Source organism: Lottia gigantea (assembly GCF_000327385.1).
Source record: "Lottia gigantea unplaced genomic scaffold LOTGIsca_5, whole genome shotgun sequence".
NCBI lineage: Eukaryota > Metazoa > Mollusca > Gastropoda > Lottiidae > Lottia > Lottia gigantea.
Genome location: NW_008709715.1, coordinates 599510 through 619560, shown reverse-complemented (window position 1 = coordinate 619560; position 20051 = coordinate 599510). Strand labels below are relative to the sequence as shown.

At 33.3% G+C, this 20051-nt stretch overlaps 2 protein-coding genes across 2 annotated transcripts; both read left to right on the top strand.

The window, feature by feature from the left end:
- Positions 1-2356: 2356 nt before the first annotated feature.
- On the top strand, positions 2357-11733 carry LOTGIDRAFT_228915 (hypothetical protein; the record flags this gene model as incomplete). Its single annotated transcript, XM_009061753.1, has 15 exons — positions 2357-2482; positions 2784-2842; positions 3223-3406; positions 3706-3881; positions 4165-4260; positions 4448-6735; positions 6784-7368; positions 7607-7703; positions 7945-8105; positions 8585-8695; positions 9168-9353; positions 9498-9595; positions 9896-9952; positions 10156-10295; positions 10588-11733. The coding sequence occupies 15 exons, from the start codon at positions 2357-2359 to the stop codon at positions 10832-10834; spliced, it is 4611 nt and encodes a 1536-aa protein (XP_009060001.1). The 3' UTR covers positions 10835-11733.
- Positions 11734-12177: 444 nt separating this feature from the next.
- Positions 12178-19000, top strand: LOTGIDRAFT_209871 (hypothetical protein). Its single transcript, XM_009061752.1, has 11 exons — positions 12178-12331; positions 12842-12894; positions 13052-13188; positions 15406-15547; positions 15767-15879; positions 16129-16206; positions 16508-16616; positions 16980-17152; positions 17726-17820; positions 18367-18472; positions 18741-19000. Exons 1-11 carry the CDS (start codon positions 12245-12247, stop codon positions 18770-18772), a joined length of 1125 nt encoding a protein of 374 aa, XP_009060000.1. The 5' UTR covers positions 12178-12244; the 3' UTR covers positions 18773-19000.
- The last annotated feature ends 1051 nt before the right edge of the window (positions 19001-20051 follow it).

The window sequence follows — 20051 nt, the reverse complement described above, 5'->3', positions numbered from 1 at the left end:
TGGCCAGGGACATAACTCGCAAAGTATACATTTGTTCAAAATGGAACTTTGCATACAATTACCTCATATTGTGAGCCACTTTGTCTTAGAATATCGTTTGTTTCCGCTTCTTAGTTCAAAAAAAGGAACAGGTTTTGGAAATTGAAAATTTTCAATTTTTGACCTTGACCTTTGTTGACCTTGACCTTTGTAGGATCAAACGTCATTGGCATTGGCTATCTATTTGTACTTTCATATTTGCTGTCCTATGTCAACTTCCGGTTTTATAGTCGTGTGCAATTTGAAATTTTGATGACGTATATCTCTTGATCTTGACCTTTTTAGACTTTCTCTTTTACAAGATCAAAGGTCATTGACCTTGGCTATCTGCTAATACTTTCATTTGTGAGGTCTGACGTCTACTTCCGGTATTAGAATCTTCTAAAAAATGAAAATTTCTCAACTTTAGACTGTTTTTGCGATTGATCTAATTATCATGGAAGGATGATTTTTTTCGGGGTCTTTTGCAATTTGCTACATTTGCAAAGTCCCACTCTGTGCCACGAGTGGCTCTAGTTATTCCTTGTTACTGTTCAAAATAGAAATAGAAATTTTTTGTAAGAAAAATGGACTAGGAAAAAAGCTTTTGCCTGTATGATTCTTTATATTGCTATGAACAACATGCCTGAGGTAACACGTTATGCCTGTCACTATATCGCACGTATTCCAAAATGTTGATGAATTGTTCAACTCAATGTCAACATTTTCAATGAACTTATGGGTTTTGCAAGTGTCATTTGGGTAGTTTAGATTTTTTCGAGTATAGGTGAGAGGCAATCACTTTTTTTGTTTTGATTTAATTTTCCACAATAAGTCAATCAACTCAATTGCAAATAAATGGATTAATTCATATATAATTTCAGCCAAGAATATTGGGTAGCAATATCATCATTCTCACACTGTCAAGCTTATTATAGTCAGAAAACTTAAAAATCGGAGGCGGCAGATGTTTCGGACTATGTCAAGCTATACGAACTCCGTCTGATACCTTAACTTCTTTCGGCAATTCTTGTTTGAAAATCGTACATCTGTCGGCAGGCTGTAAGACGATTTATTAAGGACAATAAAATTGTGATTGTCGAATATGTAGCTAATCATATCCCATATGTTGAAGCATAGAAGTAACTAGGCCTACTACTAAATCCAAGAGTAGCACATGCTACCGAGTTGTTTCCAATTGTCCGTACTTGCTAGCGTACAATTCAATCAGTTCCTTGCATTTACAAATTTCCATGATAACAAAAGTGTCTATATAGGCTAATGCAGTAATGACTATAATTATAATGATGTCAAGACGAAGTTTGTGATAGCTTGAAATTGATTATAAAGATGATTCCTGGGAGAAATAGACTACACGATGAGGAAAATTTAAGCGCTAATCTAGTGCAAACGCTGATTTATGCCACTATAACCTGTACTTTGTTATCAACGCATTTCCTCAAAGGTGAAAAATATTCTAACGAATCCACGTTTTACGCGAGTCATATTGTCATCCGGGCAATTGTAAAATGGCTGACTTGGGAGGTCAAAAGTGCAAGTAATTGAGAAAATTTTGAGAAAAAAGGTAGGGAAATAAATATATCTTCCAAATAAAGGTTTTAATTTAAACAGTAACTATTGTTATATGTACTAGTTGAAGTTTGCTTGGTCAAACTGCTCCCATAAGGCTATTGCGCCTAGTATACAATGATGTAATTTGGGATTTTTTTTCCTCTGGAATTCTTGATTGGCTCATTTCGTACATTTTTGTGTCTGGTTTTCTGTTCACCTGGCCTAGGACATCTGGTGACATCGAATATACATAGTCGTGCAATCTACTCCCTATTTTCTGTAATAATACAGGAAGACAGACTATACTATTATAGGACTATCTTAACTGCATAGCATGGACTGATGTAGGGTAGGCTCAACTATAGAATAAGCTTTAACCTAAGGATTAGTACAGGTAGTCTTTTACTTAACTTACAACCTACAAATTACCTTCATAGACTACTCTATTATAAATATCACGCTAATTATTCAATTGTGAAAACCTAAAGATTGATATCAAAAATTCGGTGTTGAATCTTTATATCCATGAAAATAGGTTACACCACTGTACTGCCGTACATACTTAAAGGTTAAATATCTAAAAAAAGAATCACTCTATTATTTTTTTTTATGTAATGATCAATCCAGTTGATTTTAGAGACTAGTACAGTAAAGAGTCTTCACTCCTCCTATATTGAAGATATGACAATACTTTCATGTTATTCCCATGGTAATCAAAATATTGTCTTTTTTATCTTTTATAGACTGATGCTCCCAAGTTCAAAATATGAAGTTTACACAGTATCTCCAGTCTAGAGAGATAGGCTTTCTACCAAACAAATCAAAATTCAAATCTAAATTATCTGCTGAAACATTGATAGAGAAGCAAAGTGTTCAGACCATTAAAAATCTGGTAAGTCAACTGAGAAATGCAATAAGTTTGAACACCATTTGATAGTTTATTTGTTGAACATAAATAGTGTGAACATAGATGTACTTTTGGGCATTAGCTCAGCTACATATAGCCGATTACCAAATACTGAGCCTTGCTAAGTTAGTCTACATGTAATAACAAAGATGCTTGTATGCATTTTGTCATTAAGGTGATAAATTATTGATGTGTTCAGTCTAAAAACTCATTGCATAAGTTTGAAACTTGTTTTATGACCCGCTGTAATATCTTTTCTTGAAAACAAGATATTTTTCTTTTACAGCCATGTAAGTTGTCTGGTCAAACAAGAGCAACATTTTTGGTTGATTTCAGTAATGATAGGTGAGTACTTTAAGTAATTTACCATTCAATGTACACTGTTGAAGAAAAATACTTTCCAAATTCATCACAGTAGTAAAAAATTATTACATAGCTAAATTTAGAAGTGTAGAAATATTGATTCTTCTTATGTATAAATTTGAGATGAGATACATTAAAAACAAGATGTAAATAAGCTGAATTTCCTACCTTTTTTTTTTTTTTGGAGGCTTTGTGATAAATATAGATATTGGAAAATCTTGAGTAACTTCATATGGATTATATTTAGTTGAGGTTAATTTCAAATTCAAAAGTGTTAATGGTATCAAAAAATTGATTTATTTTCTAAATTTTTCGAAAGATTATTATTATTCCTAATTTTCTTTTAATGTTTCTATTTATAGAAGTAAAGTAGCTTCAACCCATGGTGATCATACAGTAAGAGTATCAGATATTGTTAGTGGTAAATGTACACATGTATTAGTTGGCCATCCACGTACACCATGGTGTTTAGCTTTTCATCCATCTTCTAATGATATATTAGCGTCAGGTTGTTTAGGTGGTGAAGTCAGAATCTGGGATTTATTAGTAAGTAGATAGTCCATGATTTTTTCCAATCTAATTTGTTATATTAGGTCTCTGATATCTATTTTGCCAGCTTTTGCTTTGCTTCAATTCACATAGTCAGTCTTATAATAAAAATTTGGAAAGAGGCTTAGAATTGTATCAGAAAAAAACCTTTGCAATTGATTAGAAAGTCTTGAAAACAGAAATGGCAAGCTGTTATAAAATAACAAAACAAAACTGACATCATACTGGCAACTTGACATAAGGAAATGTTTCCTTTTGATGGAACTGTTTTAATAAAATCTTGTTTTATGTTCTAGGGAGGAGGCAGTGAAATTTGGCATGCACCCAATGGTACAGTTATAGCATCTTTAACATTTCATCCTACAGATCATGTTTTACTATTTGCTACAGCTAATTCTGTTTATTTTTGGGACTGGAGTCAACCAGAACCATTTGCAATTTGTCAGACTAATTATGAGTATGAGAGAGTAAGGTGAGTTGATGTCTATATTTATTTATTGACGTCTTAACCATTCTTAAATAAATTAAACTTCTACTGGATGAAACATGTTAACTTGACATCTACTGATTATGTGCTGAAATATGTTGACAAAGATGAAAGAAAATTCTGTATTGTAAGAAACGTTTCTCTTGGGGCGCCGCCTTGGTTTTTAGCCAAAGTAAGGTCTTAGATTTCATTTCTTGAAAAATAAAAATGGAAGTAGTAGATTTTGTACTGTTCTCTCTAATAAATTGTTGTCTTATATTTTACTCAGATGGTTGGGATTTGATCCACTAGGACACTACATTTATACTGGTATAACTAATGTTACTACAATACATAGAGATGATCCCCCAGTTATACATATCAGGTATTAGACGACTTTATTATAATATGATCTATTCATTTAGCCTACCATGAATTTGAAACTTCTAGAATCTTAACTCCAGATTGTGTATGATATAAATGATCTTTGAGAGTGGAACGTTAGCACTCTGATAGTCAAGGTAATGTGTGTTGCAGATTAAAATAAGTTGTTTTTTCTTTTTGCATTGCAGAGACCGCACTGGCCATCATCCAAACTCTAGATTGAGGAGTAACTGGCCAAGATACCAGCATCTGGTAGAGAGGTTTCACTCCTATCAACGTGGTCGTACTAGAAATAGATTTGATGAAATGGAAGAGGATGGAGCAGATATACCACCAAGACCTCTTTCACCTGTTCACATTGATGGAATAAATCTAGCTAGACAGTTTGCTGCTGAGGTTACAGCCACATCACAATCTAGTAGAGATAGAAGTCGACTCAGATCTGCTCAGCAACCTGTACCTATAAATTATCTCTGGGATATTAACGAGGATGGAATGGAAGCAAGACCTTCGTTTTCAAGAGATCCTGAATCTCCCAGTGGCAGGCAAAATAATACAGATGAAGATTTAGGTAGTAGTGATATTACACTGCCTAGTCCATTAAGACAGTATTTCACTGACCCTAGGACCAGGGATTGGAGTCCACCACCCCGTGTTTCTAATGATGAGGTGGATTCTTTTGTTGATGATGAAATTGAAAGGTTTCGATCTGTATTACGCCAACCAGAGAGTAGATTCAGGTCCAGATACGCCACTAGACCCTCTCATCAGTCCCGCACAGATAGATCTCAACGTCGTCTAGCCATATTCTCAGAGTTTATGAGGAGGCGTGGTAGAAATCCAGATGGCAGTAGAATGAATAATAATTCTTCCTCAACAAGATCACGAGGGTATCTATTTGAAAGAGGTCTTGATAGATTAGACAGATCTTCAGTCACCAATACCAACTCCAATGAGTTTACACCTCGCTTAATTGATAGACTGAATGAAAATATTGATCTTTCTCCATCATCGTCTGCAACATCTACTTCATCCACCACAACCTTACCGTCAATATTTAGCACAGTTCCTCGAGTTAGTACAGGCTTTCCACCAGCAAGAATAACAGGATTATCACAAAATCACTTTGGATCAAGATTTTCAAGTAATTCTACTCCAGAAACTGCCACAGCTGCATCTTTATCATCAGATAACTCATCACGCTCAACCTTATCTATAGCTCAAGCTCTGACTACCAGCATTCAAAATTCGTTACTGGGAAGATCATCAGAAGATGCAGATCTAGAAACTGAGTCCACCAGTAGTAATTTAGTTGTGCAAAGACAATCTGATGAATCCAACTCTTTAGATTTACCATCTACAGCAACATCTTCACAGTCTCTTAACAGTTCGACTTTCACTGTTACCAGTTCTAGCAACAGTACATTATTTGTGGATCAACCTTTGGCTGCACCTCGTGGAAATACAGAAGAAAACTCATGCTCAAGAACAAGGCCTCCTTATCGTGGTCTCGACAGAGGAGGACTCCCAAGTAGTATATCAAGATTGCGAAGACAGCTTGCTGACTGTAGAACCTCTCGTCAAAGAATGCTAAGACATTCAAGACTTCAGTTGTCACGTACCCCTCAACCTGAGAGTTTCCGAAATCCCTTAAATCCCAGACCAACTGAACTGCCCGTATCAAGTCATTCCCGAAATCAGCATTTATCACGTTTCCTTACGTCTACAATTTCTAATTCTCTATTTTCACCGAATTTAGATGTGACTACTTCAAGTACCAGTGATTTAACTCCAAGACCATCTGTATTACAAAGACATTGGAGTCCACCTGGTGACACCCGTACCATCCTTACTGATCAAACTAGTCAAACAGCAGGAACAATGACTGAACCAGAATATACAGATCAAGGAACTGACGTTGTAGGATTAAATCTTGACGTAGAATTAACTCATGAGGATGAGAGTATGGGTGTGGATGATGCTTCAGAGGATACTAGTTATTTACTGTATGACAGTGACACCATTACAGATAGTTCCCTAACTATAGATCTCTCGGATGAAGCTGCACCAACAGATCACGAGGATCTACATATACCAATAGCTACTGAAAATTTCCTGAATTCTTTAGACTCGAGTCATGATATTATAACCCTTGAAAACTTGTCTTATAGAAATGAAGATGCAGAGCTTGAACCTGTAACTTCATTAGATGAATCTCCGGTGTCAACTAGCACTACCTCTATACTATCAGGACTAAATGATTCTTCATCAGCAACAAGTGATCTTGCTTCAGTGTCCAGTCTCTGTCAGTTTGTTAATCATTATAATCAAAGCTCTCCCATAAACATTACATCTAGTCTTACTGATACTCTCAATACATCCACTACCATGACTGCAGAACCATCTGATGCTCTTGACTCCAATTCAGTTCAGCTTGTATCCACATCTTCTATAACAGTCACTCCTGATGGTGAAGGTACAAATTTACTGTCATCTTTAGGTTTGACACCTACTTCATTGGGAGTCAGTAACACAGTTGTGGTTTCATCAACACCCGAAAATGATCAAGGACTAGAGGAAAATGCTGCTTCAATAGCAGATTCGGCTTCTGTCACTTCCAATGCATCAGTGTCCAATAACTCTGGTGGTTCTCCTCCATCTTTACCAGATGATGATTCTACCAATAACTGTCCAGCTCATACTGTTTTACGCCATCATGCTTACTTAGCCAATGCTACAGCACGCTTGGAGAGAAGAATATCTGAATTGGATCAAAGAATCGGGCGATCAAACTCAGCAATATCCTCATCTAGTTTGAATAATCGTGAAGATTTAGCCAGTATAACAGCAAGGTTAGAAAGGCAGGTGTCAGAGTTAGATCATAGAATCAATGCTTTAAGACAGTCATTTACTGAAAGATTAAGGGCATTACATCAGGATCGAGATAGAATATTGAGTATGCGTGGGCGATTATCTGGTGAACCTGAACGAGCAGTACCTACTACCACTTCACCTTCAGCTTTACCTAGAATTACCATTACTAGAGCTGGAGATGAAAGTAATGATGATGCTGATTTAACATTCCAACCAACTACTGGTACACAAGCAGGTTTGTCCATGAACTTAATCAAATCTAAATCTTTTAACCTTTAGATGTTTCTTGATTTCTTTAAAAACAGTTTGCAAACTAGAGTCAATATATGGGCAAGTTTCTTTATGATGCTCATTTCACTTTTAAATGGTGCTTTCTCTTTATTGTGACAGTGTAAGCATGATTTTCAGTGTTCAATTGTTATTGACTCGTGAATGTGTTTATCATAAGTTTTAAGATTATCTGTCAATTTTAGAAAGTAGAAGAAATGGTAGAACTTTATTGGAATCATTTTTACGGTATGAGTCTTCAGCATCCCAGAATAATACCAGTAATACAAATAGAAGATTACGGTAAGCATCTAGAAATGAGACAAATGGACTTTGTCGCTTTTTGTTTAAAGGGATAGTGGGCTATTCTTTTTGACCAGTTATACTTTAGTTTCAGAAACGGGATTGTTTTAGCTGAGCCAATAGTGTTCACAGCTCACTGTCGAAATTTGAGCTTTCAAATCCATATGTGTCCAGAATTATCTGCGTTTGAATGTTAAAATGACGACATGTCCCTTTAATGTTTTGATTTAATATATTTCAGTAATCCATCAGAACCTCCAGTAAATAGAGGCTCAGAAGATGAAAGTTGGCATTCCCTTCAACAAATCCATCTACATCCTCATTATTCTAGTTCTATTTTAGATGATACTATAAATAGACCTAATGATGCTCTACAAGCTGCTATCAATAGAGCTATAGCAGGTAGGAAATTTGTTTGTCTAAAGTTGCGTTTAGACAGCCAAAAATTATCTTGGCTGACTCTGGATCAAGCACAGTTCACTTCAAGTGGGCTAATTTGTATGCAGTGTAAACTCTACTATTGGAGAAGAATTTGACAGCAGTACATTTGGTATTTACTTCATTCAATATTGTCTGTAGTTATTTTACAAATTCAGTTTGAGAGAAGCGCTTGAACTGTTTTGAGTGTCAGCTTTAACCATTGATCCTATTTGAGTATAACCTGTTGTTCATAGTCTTGGATATGCAACCTTCAAAATAAAACCTAAGACTAAGAATATAACAGACATTACTGATTACCTTCTAGATGTTTTATCAGCTGTCCATTTCGTTCCCTGAAGCATACATTTTACAAACTTTGAAAATCTATTTTGTGAAGAAAATGATTGAATTTTGGGGTAAAAAATCAGTTTGCTGTAAAATCTATTGTATTGATATTTTAGGAGCATTTATGGGTACAGGTGAAAGTGCTGTGGCTAATAATATAGTTCCTCAATCCCATAGAATACAGTGGTGGGATTTCACACAATATCAAGTTCCTGACTTAAAAAATAGTAAGTATTTTGAACTGTGATCAATATCTATGTATCAGTATTCTATATTTGAACACAAAAGGTAGGTTACATAGTTAAATTGTTAAGCGCATTGTCAATTTGAACCAAATAATCAAATCAAATGTGTAATTATATTACATTGTAAAGCGGTTTTCTACATTTTTTATGTGTATTGGTAATACTGATGTCACCTATCGCAGAATATGCTTTATTACGTAAGACCCTTCACGATTTGGCGATGTCATCAAACACTTGAGTGGAATTACAGGAACCACTGACGTATTATAGAAAATTGGAATGGTGCAAATTGATGCTATCAGTGACTCCAATACACATGAAAAGTTCAGAAAATCTCTTTACAATCCTTTTAAAGGAAATGGCAACTTGATTTGAATTAAAGTGAAATGTATATGTGGAACTCTAAACTTCTGAGTTCAAATCAAATAAATGTAATATTTGTGATCTATTGTAGGTAAATCTAACATAGTAGTACCAGTATGTAAATTACATAATGATGCTAGTTGTGATATTAGTCAAGATGGTACTAGATTAGCGACCTTTGTACCTAGTCATCGTGGATTTCCTGATGATAATATATTAGCAGTCTTCTCCTTACAAACACATAACTTCTCACATTGTCTCTTTACTAAAAGTTTTGGTGAGTTACCTTTAATTCTTAACTTATTCAGCTTCATAAAAAAACACAAAAATAGACTATTTATTTAATATTATTTTCCTTTTAAATTGGAGCGTGTATATAATCTCTTGAGCTCTTGATAAGTTTTTTGTAATTTTGTTGTAGGTCCCAATGCTATATCTGTCAGTATATCACCAAGAAATGATCATGTTTTAATTGGGTTAGCTGCTAAACGTTTATCTTGGGTTTTTACAACACACCAGGTGAGTACAAACTACTATTATAATTAAAATTCCAGTGTATGATTAAGTTAAGTAATTATTAAGAAAGATACTTTCTGAAATAGTCAGATGAACAAATCTGAGGACAATTCAAAATGTAACAATAGCAGTTAAAGTTTTTTATGAAGTAATTAGAATATACAATTGTTAATGTTGTGAATGCACTTTAATATATTTTGCTATTTTTTTCTTTAAACAATCTCTTTCTTACAAGATAGAAAAAAAACCATCTCTCACTAAGTAAGTAATCATCAAGTTATTGTTATATATTTCTGTTTTCAGTTAGTTGGTCAGATTTATCATTTAAAAGAACCTCATGCTGGAGAAGAATCTATGAAGGTATTTAGTTTTCATTTGGTCAATTAATAAGTTGAATTTTATCATCACCATATGTAAAAAGCAATTTTCAGAACAAAATTTGAATGTACTTTGTCTCCTTTTGACTTGCATCACATTTTTTTTTCCAAAAATGCTCTTTGGAGCGTAATATTTGATCGTTATAGAATATTTCAGAATGTCATTGATAACTCTATAAATTTCAGCATGTAACTGATGTCTTCCATACATGTGATTCTGATGTACGTACCCATGTTAGTGTGAACTCTGCCCGGTGGTTACCACGTGTTGGTGAAGGTATAGTGTATGGTACAAATAGAGGAGATTTAGTTATCTGTAGACCAAGGTAAGATTTTCAACTCAAACTTTCATATTAGTGCCTTAAGTTGAATAGTATCTTGTTACTATTCAATCAACTCTAATTTTCTAATCTAATAATCAACTAATATTTCCCACATTGCACACTGAGGGCACTTATTGTTTATTATTGTCATAGGGTGCATCCCATTATGGTATTAGAGATAATTTCTCAAATAGTTATCTGAATTGTATCAATTATCATTATGTAGTGTCAGAAAATTGATCATTTTTTTGTGGTTTTTTTTTAGTAAAATGAATGATTTTCATATCTCTTTCAGTGCAAAAACAGTGACACAGAAAGCTGAAGTATCAGAGGCCTCTACCACCTCAGCTATTGAGAGTGAAAATTCTGAGACATTAACAGAAACAAGGATGAACTTATTAAACTTATTTCAAACTACTACTCCACAAACATCTACAGCTGCTACCCAAACTATTAGTCGTGGTATACGACGTACAGCAGGCACTCAAACCTCGGCCAGTACCTCCCAGGATGATGGTTTCCGTGAACCATTTATAGTCTAACTAGTTTCCTAGTTGAATACAATACCAAAATTTTTTTCCCAGTGTTATCTCACTAAGTTACCAAAAAGATTTGAAAAGTATTTATATATGTGATTAGAGAACTGAGTAAATGGCAGTTCTCAGCTTTCACTTGACTCTATAAGACATCTTTTTTGGATCACTTTATCATGATATTTACAAAAAATATACACTTGATATTGAAAATTTGATACTACCACTCCTTGTGGAAAAAAAAGGCTTTTTGACCTCATGTCCTAGAGAAGAATGGGTTCAATTTGTTACACATTTCAATATATTTATTATGTGTGCATATTTGTAGGAAAGATTTATTTGAAATTCTCAAATAGTCAATAATCTATAAATAAATATATGCGACAATGAGAAAAAAAATTCCTTCCAGGTTGACAGTTTTCAAATACTACTACTATTTGGTATTTCTTGTGTTTAACAGGTCAATTGCTAATTAATATTGAATATGGACATAGATTATGTGGTAATTATCAGACAATACTAAGGGCAATCTAATGTGAAATTGTAATTAACAATGTAGGTTTTATGTACGACCATCAAATTGCTGATAAACTAGTATTGAGTCTATAAAATTGGCATGTTTGTAGCATGTAAAATGACACCTGAACCATACTGTAGCATGTAAAATATCCTTCTCCAGACGTAAGATCCTGTCAATGTGTAAAAAATATAACTGTATATTTTGTGCTATAAACTAATTTATTGTATAATAATGATGTATATTATGAACATTATAATCAAGATTTTCAACCTAAGGTTGAGTAATACATATAAAGGTTTCAAAACCTATCTATTGTTTGCAATGTACAAGAACTTGTTAAGAATGTAAATTTTTTTCGTAAAGAAAATAAAAATATTTCTAGGCTGAAAATCCTTTTTTAACCCTTGAATCTATGAACTACTCTGAACATTTGTATAAAATCTACTTTTATTTGTTCTCTTTTGAGTGGTTTCTGTTGCGTTTAAAAAGATAAACTCATCACAGAAAACACAATCCGCTCTGCCAACAATAACAACCCAACTCTGGTGATCACTATATTTAACTCCTAAGCAAGTTGTTCACTAGCCTATTCCAATACCTACAGAATGTTGATGGTGCAGGACTCAGACGCAAAGAATTTACCTGTACTGGAAAGTTTGAAAATTGTTCAGCCGCTTTCATGTCAAAAATTAATTCGATAAAAAGGTTTTGTATTGTTAATGTAAGTGTTGACTTTCCGGATTATATAGATCAGTGTTCGGACCACATAGACATTTTTTTCTATCCTAATCCTTATTTTACGCGTGTGATTGGAGTTATCCCCCTTTCCATCATGGTGGAAAAAAGCGTCAAATTTGAACAAAATTAACAATTTATGCACATTTCTTGGTGAAACTGAAATGGATAAGAAGACAAAGCGTGTTTGTTACATCCACAATGAAGATATTTTAGAGAAATGTGATAAACTTATTCGTATCCAAAACAGAGTAAGTAAGCTCTCCTCGCTATTACGAATACTGGTACACAGGCATCTCTTTTTATCAATAATAGTCGACACTCGAGAGAGTCGACTATTGTTAGAAACAGATGCCTGTATACCGGTACTATGGATTCACAGACCTACTGTACGACACCCCAAAATGGTTATTATAGTCATAGAGAATCGTATTTTGCCAGATATTTTTGTATGAATTGAATCTTAAAAATGTCAACCAATAAGCAAATCATTATATGCAAATATGATAAAGGGGGACTTGCAGTTGTTTGATTAATGAGGGATGCCTCAGTCATTGAACACTATTTATATTCCACCATCATGGTCAAAAAGATAATTGAAGACGAATATTTTTGAAATGACAGAAAAATATAAATTCTTAGCCAACTGTAGTTGAGGAGTAGCTACTAGGCCTAAAGCTGTTATGTGTCTACAGTACTGACTGTACTTTTCATTGAAAATGATGTTGTTCGGTACATATATTTTGAAATGTGTTTTTCAGGCAGACATTGTTCATTCTTTAATAAAAGCATACAATTTATTTCAACATATGAGGTTAGTACATCTTGTAATACCATAAAATGATATGATAGCCTATGTCCATGAAAATTACTCTCTTTATCTACTTAGTTTTGCTTGAAATTTTCTTTCATTGATTCTGGTTCAAGTGACTTTTTTTTATTAGTTTTAAAAAATGTAAAATTATTTTCAGCATAGTTGAACCAAGACAGGCAACTACAGAAGAGTTACTTGGATTCCATTCTACAGATTATATTAGTTTCCTTCAGAATCTTGATGATTTATCTGATGATGAGAAATGTGGAGAGGAAGCAGAAGAATTTGGTTTAGGTAAAATTCTGAAGGGTATACTTAGGGCATTTTATTGATATTGAAAGCACACTTGTTTAATTCATAATTATGATACTCTGATAATTTTGATTTATATGGTATCATTTTTTAGAAGATTCTAATACCGGAAGTAGACGTCAGACCTCACAAATGAAAGTATCAGCAGATAGCCAAGGTCAATGACCTTTGATCTTGTAAAAGAGAAGGTCTAAAAAGGTCAAGATCAAGAGATATACGTCATCAAAATTTCTAATTGCACACGACTATAAAACCGGAAGTTGACATAGGACAGCAAATATGAAAGTACAAATAGATAGCCAATGCCAATGACGTTTGATCCTACAAAGGTCAAGGTCAACAAAGGTCAAGGTCAAAAATTGAAAATTTTGAATTTCCAAAACCTGTTCCTTTTTTTGAACTATGAAGCGGAAGCAACCGAAATTCTAAGACAAAGTGGCTCACAATATGAGGTAATTGTATGCAAAGTTCCATTTTGAACAATCGTATACTTTGCGAGTTATGCTCCTGGCCAAAAATATCAATAATGAGTAATATAACCCAGATGTGCCACGCCCACCTTAATTTTTTTTGCATAGGGTAATTGATATTCCAAACGTTATGTTGTGTTTTAAATTTCAAGCTTCTACATTATTCAGGTCAAAAGATATAGGTCAACAAATGTCAACAAAGGTCAAAATCGAAAAATGAAAATATCCAAATGTTAAAACCCGTTCCTTTTTTGGAACTATAAAGCTGGAACAACTGAGCTGTTAACACAAACTGGCCAAAAGGATGAGAAAATTGTGTGCAAAGGCCCTTTTTTAACAAACGTATCCTATGCGAGTTATGCCCCAGCCCCAAAATGTAAACAATTAGTAATTCAACCCGGATGTGCCACGCGCACCCCAATTTTTTTGTCATGGGTGAATTCATATTCAAAGTGTCTAGTTGTATTCCAAATATCAAGGTTCTACATACAATAGGTCATAAGATATACATACACCAAGATCAAAATGACACAAATATGGTAAAACAAAACTCAAATTTGAAAAAATCACCAATTTCAATTTTGCTTTAAGAAAGCAATTGTTATATATCTATATAAAGTGCATGAAAAGCACATTAGGAAACCGAAAAAATTAACCTTCTAGGTTAATTAGGTCACGTGCTAGAGCAGTCCAAAGTTGCGAATTTGGCTTTTTACGGATAGCTATAAAAGCGGAAGTACATGTCGGAGGTCAAAGGTCAAAGTATCAAATGATAGCCAAGGTCAATGACCTTTGACCCTAGGTCAAGGTCATCAAAGGTAAAGGTCATATGGTGTGATCGTTTAAAGATTGATTTTAAGAAAAGTAAGAAAATCAAGATGGCGGCCAAAGTTTCACTTCCGGTCTGAATTTTATTTTCTTCGTTTTTTTGTATCAGCATTTACTTACGACCTGCATAAATTCCATTGGCCAATTTAATATACACCGGAAGCTATTCGACCGGAAGTAGATTGTACTTTCAATTGATTCCAACTTTAAAACCGGAAGTGGCGTCAAAAGTCTGACTGTATCATATCATTTACTTTAGTGATGTCTCTTTGCATTTTAAATTTCAGATCAATCGATTCAAAAACAAAAAAGTTGCAAAAAAATTGCAAAATTCAATCGAAAAAAGTTTGCGACAAATTTTCGAATTTCGTTATTTTTTAAGTGCTATCTGATCAGAAATTCCAGCCAGATTTTAAAACTGAAAACCCGAAGAAAATCGATGCAAAAATGCGCATTCTAGAGCGAATTTACCAGTTTTTGCATATGTTGCACTGTGGCACTTACGGTTTTGCAAAAATGTTCCAATTTATATTCATTTTAAACGTTGCCACTGCAGAAGGTTTACACATGTAGAAATGTTGATGTAGCTATTGAAGCCTAGGCTGTGTGCCCTGTGGAAATTTCGAAAAAAAAAAAAAAAAAAAAAAAAAAAAGAATTGACAATATGATAACAAACAAAAAGCTGCCATTGCTTTACTATCATTCCCAACTCATTAAAACAAATCCAATCTACTGTTTGATTACAGAATAATTAATGAGGGTAAGGTTTATTCAGTCTGTTATGGTCATGAACATTATGAACTATATGTAGGTCCTGAATGAGTTGTCGATGTTGACAAATGGGTACACAGTGGCATCAGGTGTTCAGAAAGGGAGGTGACAGTACCATTTTATATTGTAGTTTATGATTGTCCAATACAAGATGGAGTGTTTGAATGTGCCTCACTGGTTGGTGGTGGAACTATTACAGCTGGTGAAAAACTGATCAATGATGAAAGTGATATTGCTATCAATTGGTATGGTGGATGGCATCATGCACACAGGTATCTTGGTTAGATTCTGATTCATGTTTTCTTCTTGTCAGTGATGCAGGTTTGAGGGGCAGACATAGGAAAAAGCATTTAGTTTTTTAGACGGGATAATAAACCTAGGCCCTGTTACAGGTTGTGCAATATAAAGATCTCTCAACAATCAGTACTGGTATCAAAAAAGAGTAGGCTTATGCTGAACAAGTACCATATACACAATATTCTTATTTTCAGAGATAGTGCCTCTGGATTCTGTTATATAAATGATGTGGTATTAGGTATTTTAAAGTTAAGACAGAAATTTGAACGTGTTTTATATATAGATCTAGATTTACATCATGGGGACGGTGAGTTTTATTAAAAGATTAAAATGATTATGATAAAATCAAGTAAGGTCATCAAAAAGTATTTTGTTGTTAAAGCAATAAGATAGATGTCATAATTAAAATTACAAATAATATATATTAACTGTTAACATACTGCTCAATACATCAATTGTAGAGTGATATAGAAGTAGGAATATTTCTAGATGTCATATTGTCTTATTTATCTATTACCTAGGATTATTTAACTCATTGATATTGTATTTCATTCAGGAGTAGAGGAGGCATTCTGTTGTACAAATAAAGTTTTAACAGTTTCATTTCATAAATACTCAGCAGGATTCTTCCCAGGTGAGATTGTCATATTGATAAGTTCTGTTTATATACCATTATTTAAATCATTAATATGACATTTTCTGTTATTATACAGTTATTAATAATTCATGGTGATAGTTCTGTTAATATACAGTTATTAATGATTAATAGCTATATGTTCTGTGACAGGCTCTGTTAATATACAGTTATTAATGATTCATGGTATGAGTTCTGTTATTATTATTAAAATGTATAGGTAAAAGTTCTGTCAATGTAATATTATTATTGTGTATAGGTATAAGTTCTGTTAATTTGCTGTTATTATTATTATGTATAGGTACAGGTTCTGTTAATGATACAGGGTATAGTAAAGGAAGACATTATACTGTTAATGTACCATTATTAGATGGCTTAAAAGATGATGAATATAACAAAATATTTTATAGGTAGGAATAAACAGCATAGATAATGTATTTTGAACTATTCACTACCATTTTTATTCAAAAATGCTTGCTTTTTTTCTTGATCTTATCTACTTTATAGTTATCTTAATCATAACCTATATTTGGGCAAATGATGAATAAAGAATTACTCCCCTTCAATAATAAAAGTCCTGAAATCCAAAATAACAGTTTGGCATTATATTGATAGCAGCTAATGAACTTTTTATGGATCAGTCATAAATGAGTAAGTATTTCATAATAAAAATATCAGGTGTTTATTAGAGTAAGCATACCCTGGAACCAAACAATCGTTTTGCTCAATATTACAAAAAAAATATGAAAGTGAGTTATAAACTTGTATTATAGTGTAATGGTACAAATTAAAGACTCATTCCAACCTGAGGCAATTGTTTGTCAATGCGGTGCTGATGGTTTAGAAGGTGATCCAATGAAGTCATTCAATCTATCAACACTATCATTAGGAAGATGTGTACAATATGTTTTATCCTGGAATAAACCAACTATATTATTAGGAGGAGGTATAAAAAAAATCTTGTCATTGTCATTTACTGTTAAAGTTCATTGATGATATTCAGATTAATAAGCAGAGGTCATCAGGTTAGGTCAAATGGTTGGTGGCATAGCCAGGATTTCATTCACAGCTCCTCTTGGATTATAGAGGATACTAGTTGCTGTGGGGGTTCAGATGTGATCTAAGAAGGAGAATGCACCAAAATACACCACTGTTCAAAAAAGGCCCTTAACTGTAGTGGCTACATTCAAAAGAAAGCCTGAGAGAAAAAAAAAGGAAGTAATTTTGGTGTAACTCTAACCTCTGAACACAGACTTTACAAGATATGACCTCAGTAATTACTCTGGTAGACTTCTGTTAAATAATAACTGTTAGAGATTAAAGTCTGCATGTTTCAGACACATTGTTATCTATGGATACAAAATACATATTTTGAATATTTCATAAGTGTTTGTAAATGTGATCAAAAGATATAGATATTGAAATATTACAGTTTTAACAAGCAGTATTCCACAAAAATTTTACATGGGACATAGTTAAAGCAAATCTCAATGAAATTCTTTATTTTATTTTTTTGAAGGAGGTTATAACTATATAAACACAGCAAAATGTTGGGCATTTTTAACAAGTTTAGCCGTAAATAAGAAACTATCACGAGATATTCCTGATCATGAGGTAAGAAATTGGGTTATCAGGTAACTTATACCTTGTTCATCCCTGTATTTATTGAAGACTTTCCTTGTTCCTTCATCTATAACAATGATATTTAACTGAACAGTGTTAAATCAATGTTTCATCTTGATAATATTTTGCAAATTTTCTGTTGATGTTGAATGTATAAAAAATACTAGTTAATGACATCAGTTATATGATTTAATTCTAAGGGTAGATTCCCACTGGATGTTGAAATATAGCATCAGGTAAAAGGGGATACCCTCTGATAGAAACACTGGCGTAGATTTTAAAGAGAAGCACTCATGAAATTATTACTACTGGAGAGATTATATGGTTTTTTATTTAGTTTACTGTTGATAAAGCTCATTTTGAGCTACCCATAGTACTTTTCAAAATTCCAACATCAGGTTTGACAACAAATTGATACAGAAATTATGGAAAGTGATAAGGAAATTTTAGTATCGCTTTTAAATAAATGCAGATGAATAAAAATCAGTGCCACTGATGTTGATTGTCAAGGTATTGCACTTGTATTGTATATTTCAGTATTTTTCACAGTATGGACCTGATTATGAGCTAGGTGTAACTGTAGGTAATAGATCTGATAATAATAGTCAACAATATTTACATCATATTTATACACAAGTTATAGGTAGGTTGATTAATTCAAGTTTCCAGAATCTTCTTTGCTTAGTTCTTTGCTTAGTTGTTTGCTTAAACAATATTAGGAAAAAGTGATTAATTATTCAACTCACATGGTCTCATCAGGATGTTTGAAACTTTTATGTACATATATATCTACCATGTTTCACTCTATGAGATAGATATTCATTATGTCACATTATTTCCAAACAATCATCAAAACACTTCTTAGTAACCATTTAGTTGACTTACAAAAATGAATTTATTTTGTTTTGTAGATAATATGAAGAATATTAAGTTAGATAGATGATGGTATTAGATTTTAGAATTAACTCTCTGAAAGAAGCATTGGTGTTAATCAAGTAAATAATACAGCCCAATATGTGTATGAAAGTTTGATGAAAAAATTATATACATTTTTATTGCGTATTCAATTGTAATTTTAAACTGTTTTGAATTGATTGTTGAATTAAATTGTTAATTTTATTGTGTATTTGCTTTCTGATAATATAAGTTATACACAGTAGTAGCCAAGCCCACCTTGTAGCTTGTTTTTTTCTGACTTGTAAACCGTGAAAGACTCAGTTGCTTGGTTTGAACAATAGATGATAATGAAATAAAGGGGGGCAACTCATTAATCAGTCACTTCATCAACCAGTGAGCTAGACTTACTATTTTTATTATGACATTTATGGTCTCATCAGTTGAAACAATGTCTGAGAAGTCTAAAGCCACCTGCTATAGAAGAAAGTCAATGATGATGCGGTGATGAGACCTAATGGATTGACAGAACACATCGCTCGAAAACCTGACTCTGTCTCAGCAGTGACAGCATACGTAATCTCGCTTGACTGTGCTAAACACTGTTTGGAAACTATGTATAAGGCGATTGGGTGCAGCTCGTATAGCTACTAAAAGTGGTCAATTTGGTCGGCGACCATTGAGATTGACTATATATTATTTGATAAGCCCGAAGTTGAAGTGGAAACTTTATACCCCTCATTTGGTTTTAGAGAAATTTCAGGAACCACTGACATCTGAGGGAAAATTTGAATGGTGCAATTGATGCTAGTGGTATGTGCGATACACATAATTTCTGTTAGAAAACATCTTCACAGTCCCTTTAATGACATCTGTATTATAGAGGAAACAGATTTTATGAAATTAAAAGCGCCATCATCCAATCTGATTCATTTCCTTTCAATTGCATGATCCGCACAAGATTATCGACAAGGCTCTAGTTGGCGACAAAAATCGCCGATCAAGACCGCTTATGTGTCTGCACTAAAACGACTATACCGTGATTCGTACATGTCACAAAAGGAGCAAAATACAAATTTTCCGTAAAACCTCATTACAACTTTTGAATAATTTAACATTTCAAGGAAAGTAACTTATACTGAAACATGAGGCCAATACTGATCGTAGATCATAAGTAAACACTTATACCGAAAGTTTGAAAATACTGATGTCTATGATTGTGTTACTGAGCACATTTGAAAATACTGATGTCTATGATTATTTTACTGAGCACATTTGAAAATACTGATGTCTGATTATGTTGCTGAGCACATTTGAAAATACTGATG

Coding starts and splice junctions, on each gene's coding strand:
- LOTGIDRAFT_209871 (XM_009061752.1), top strand. CDS start 12,245: ATGGATAAGAAGACAAAGCGTGTTTGTTACATCCACAATGAAGATATT. Junction 13,189..15,405: donor AGCAGAAGAATTTGGTTTAG/GTAAAATTCTGA, acceptor TTTATATTGTAG/TTTATGATTGTCCAATACAA. Junction 15,880..16,128: donor AGATTTACATCATGGGGACG/GTGAGTTTTATT, acceptor TATTTCATTCAG/GAGTAGAGGAGGCATTCTGT.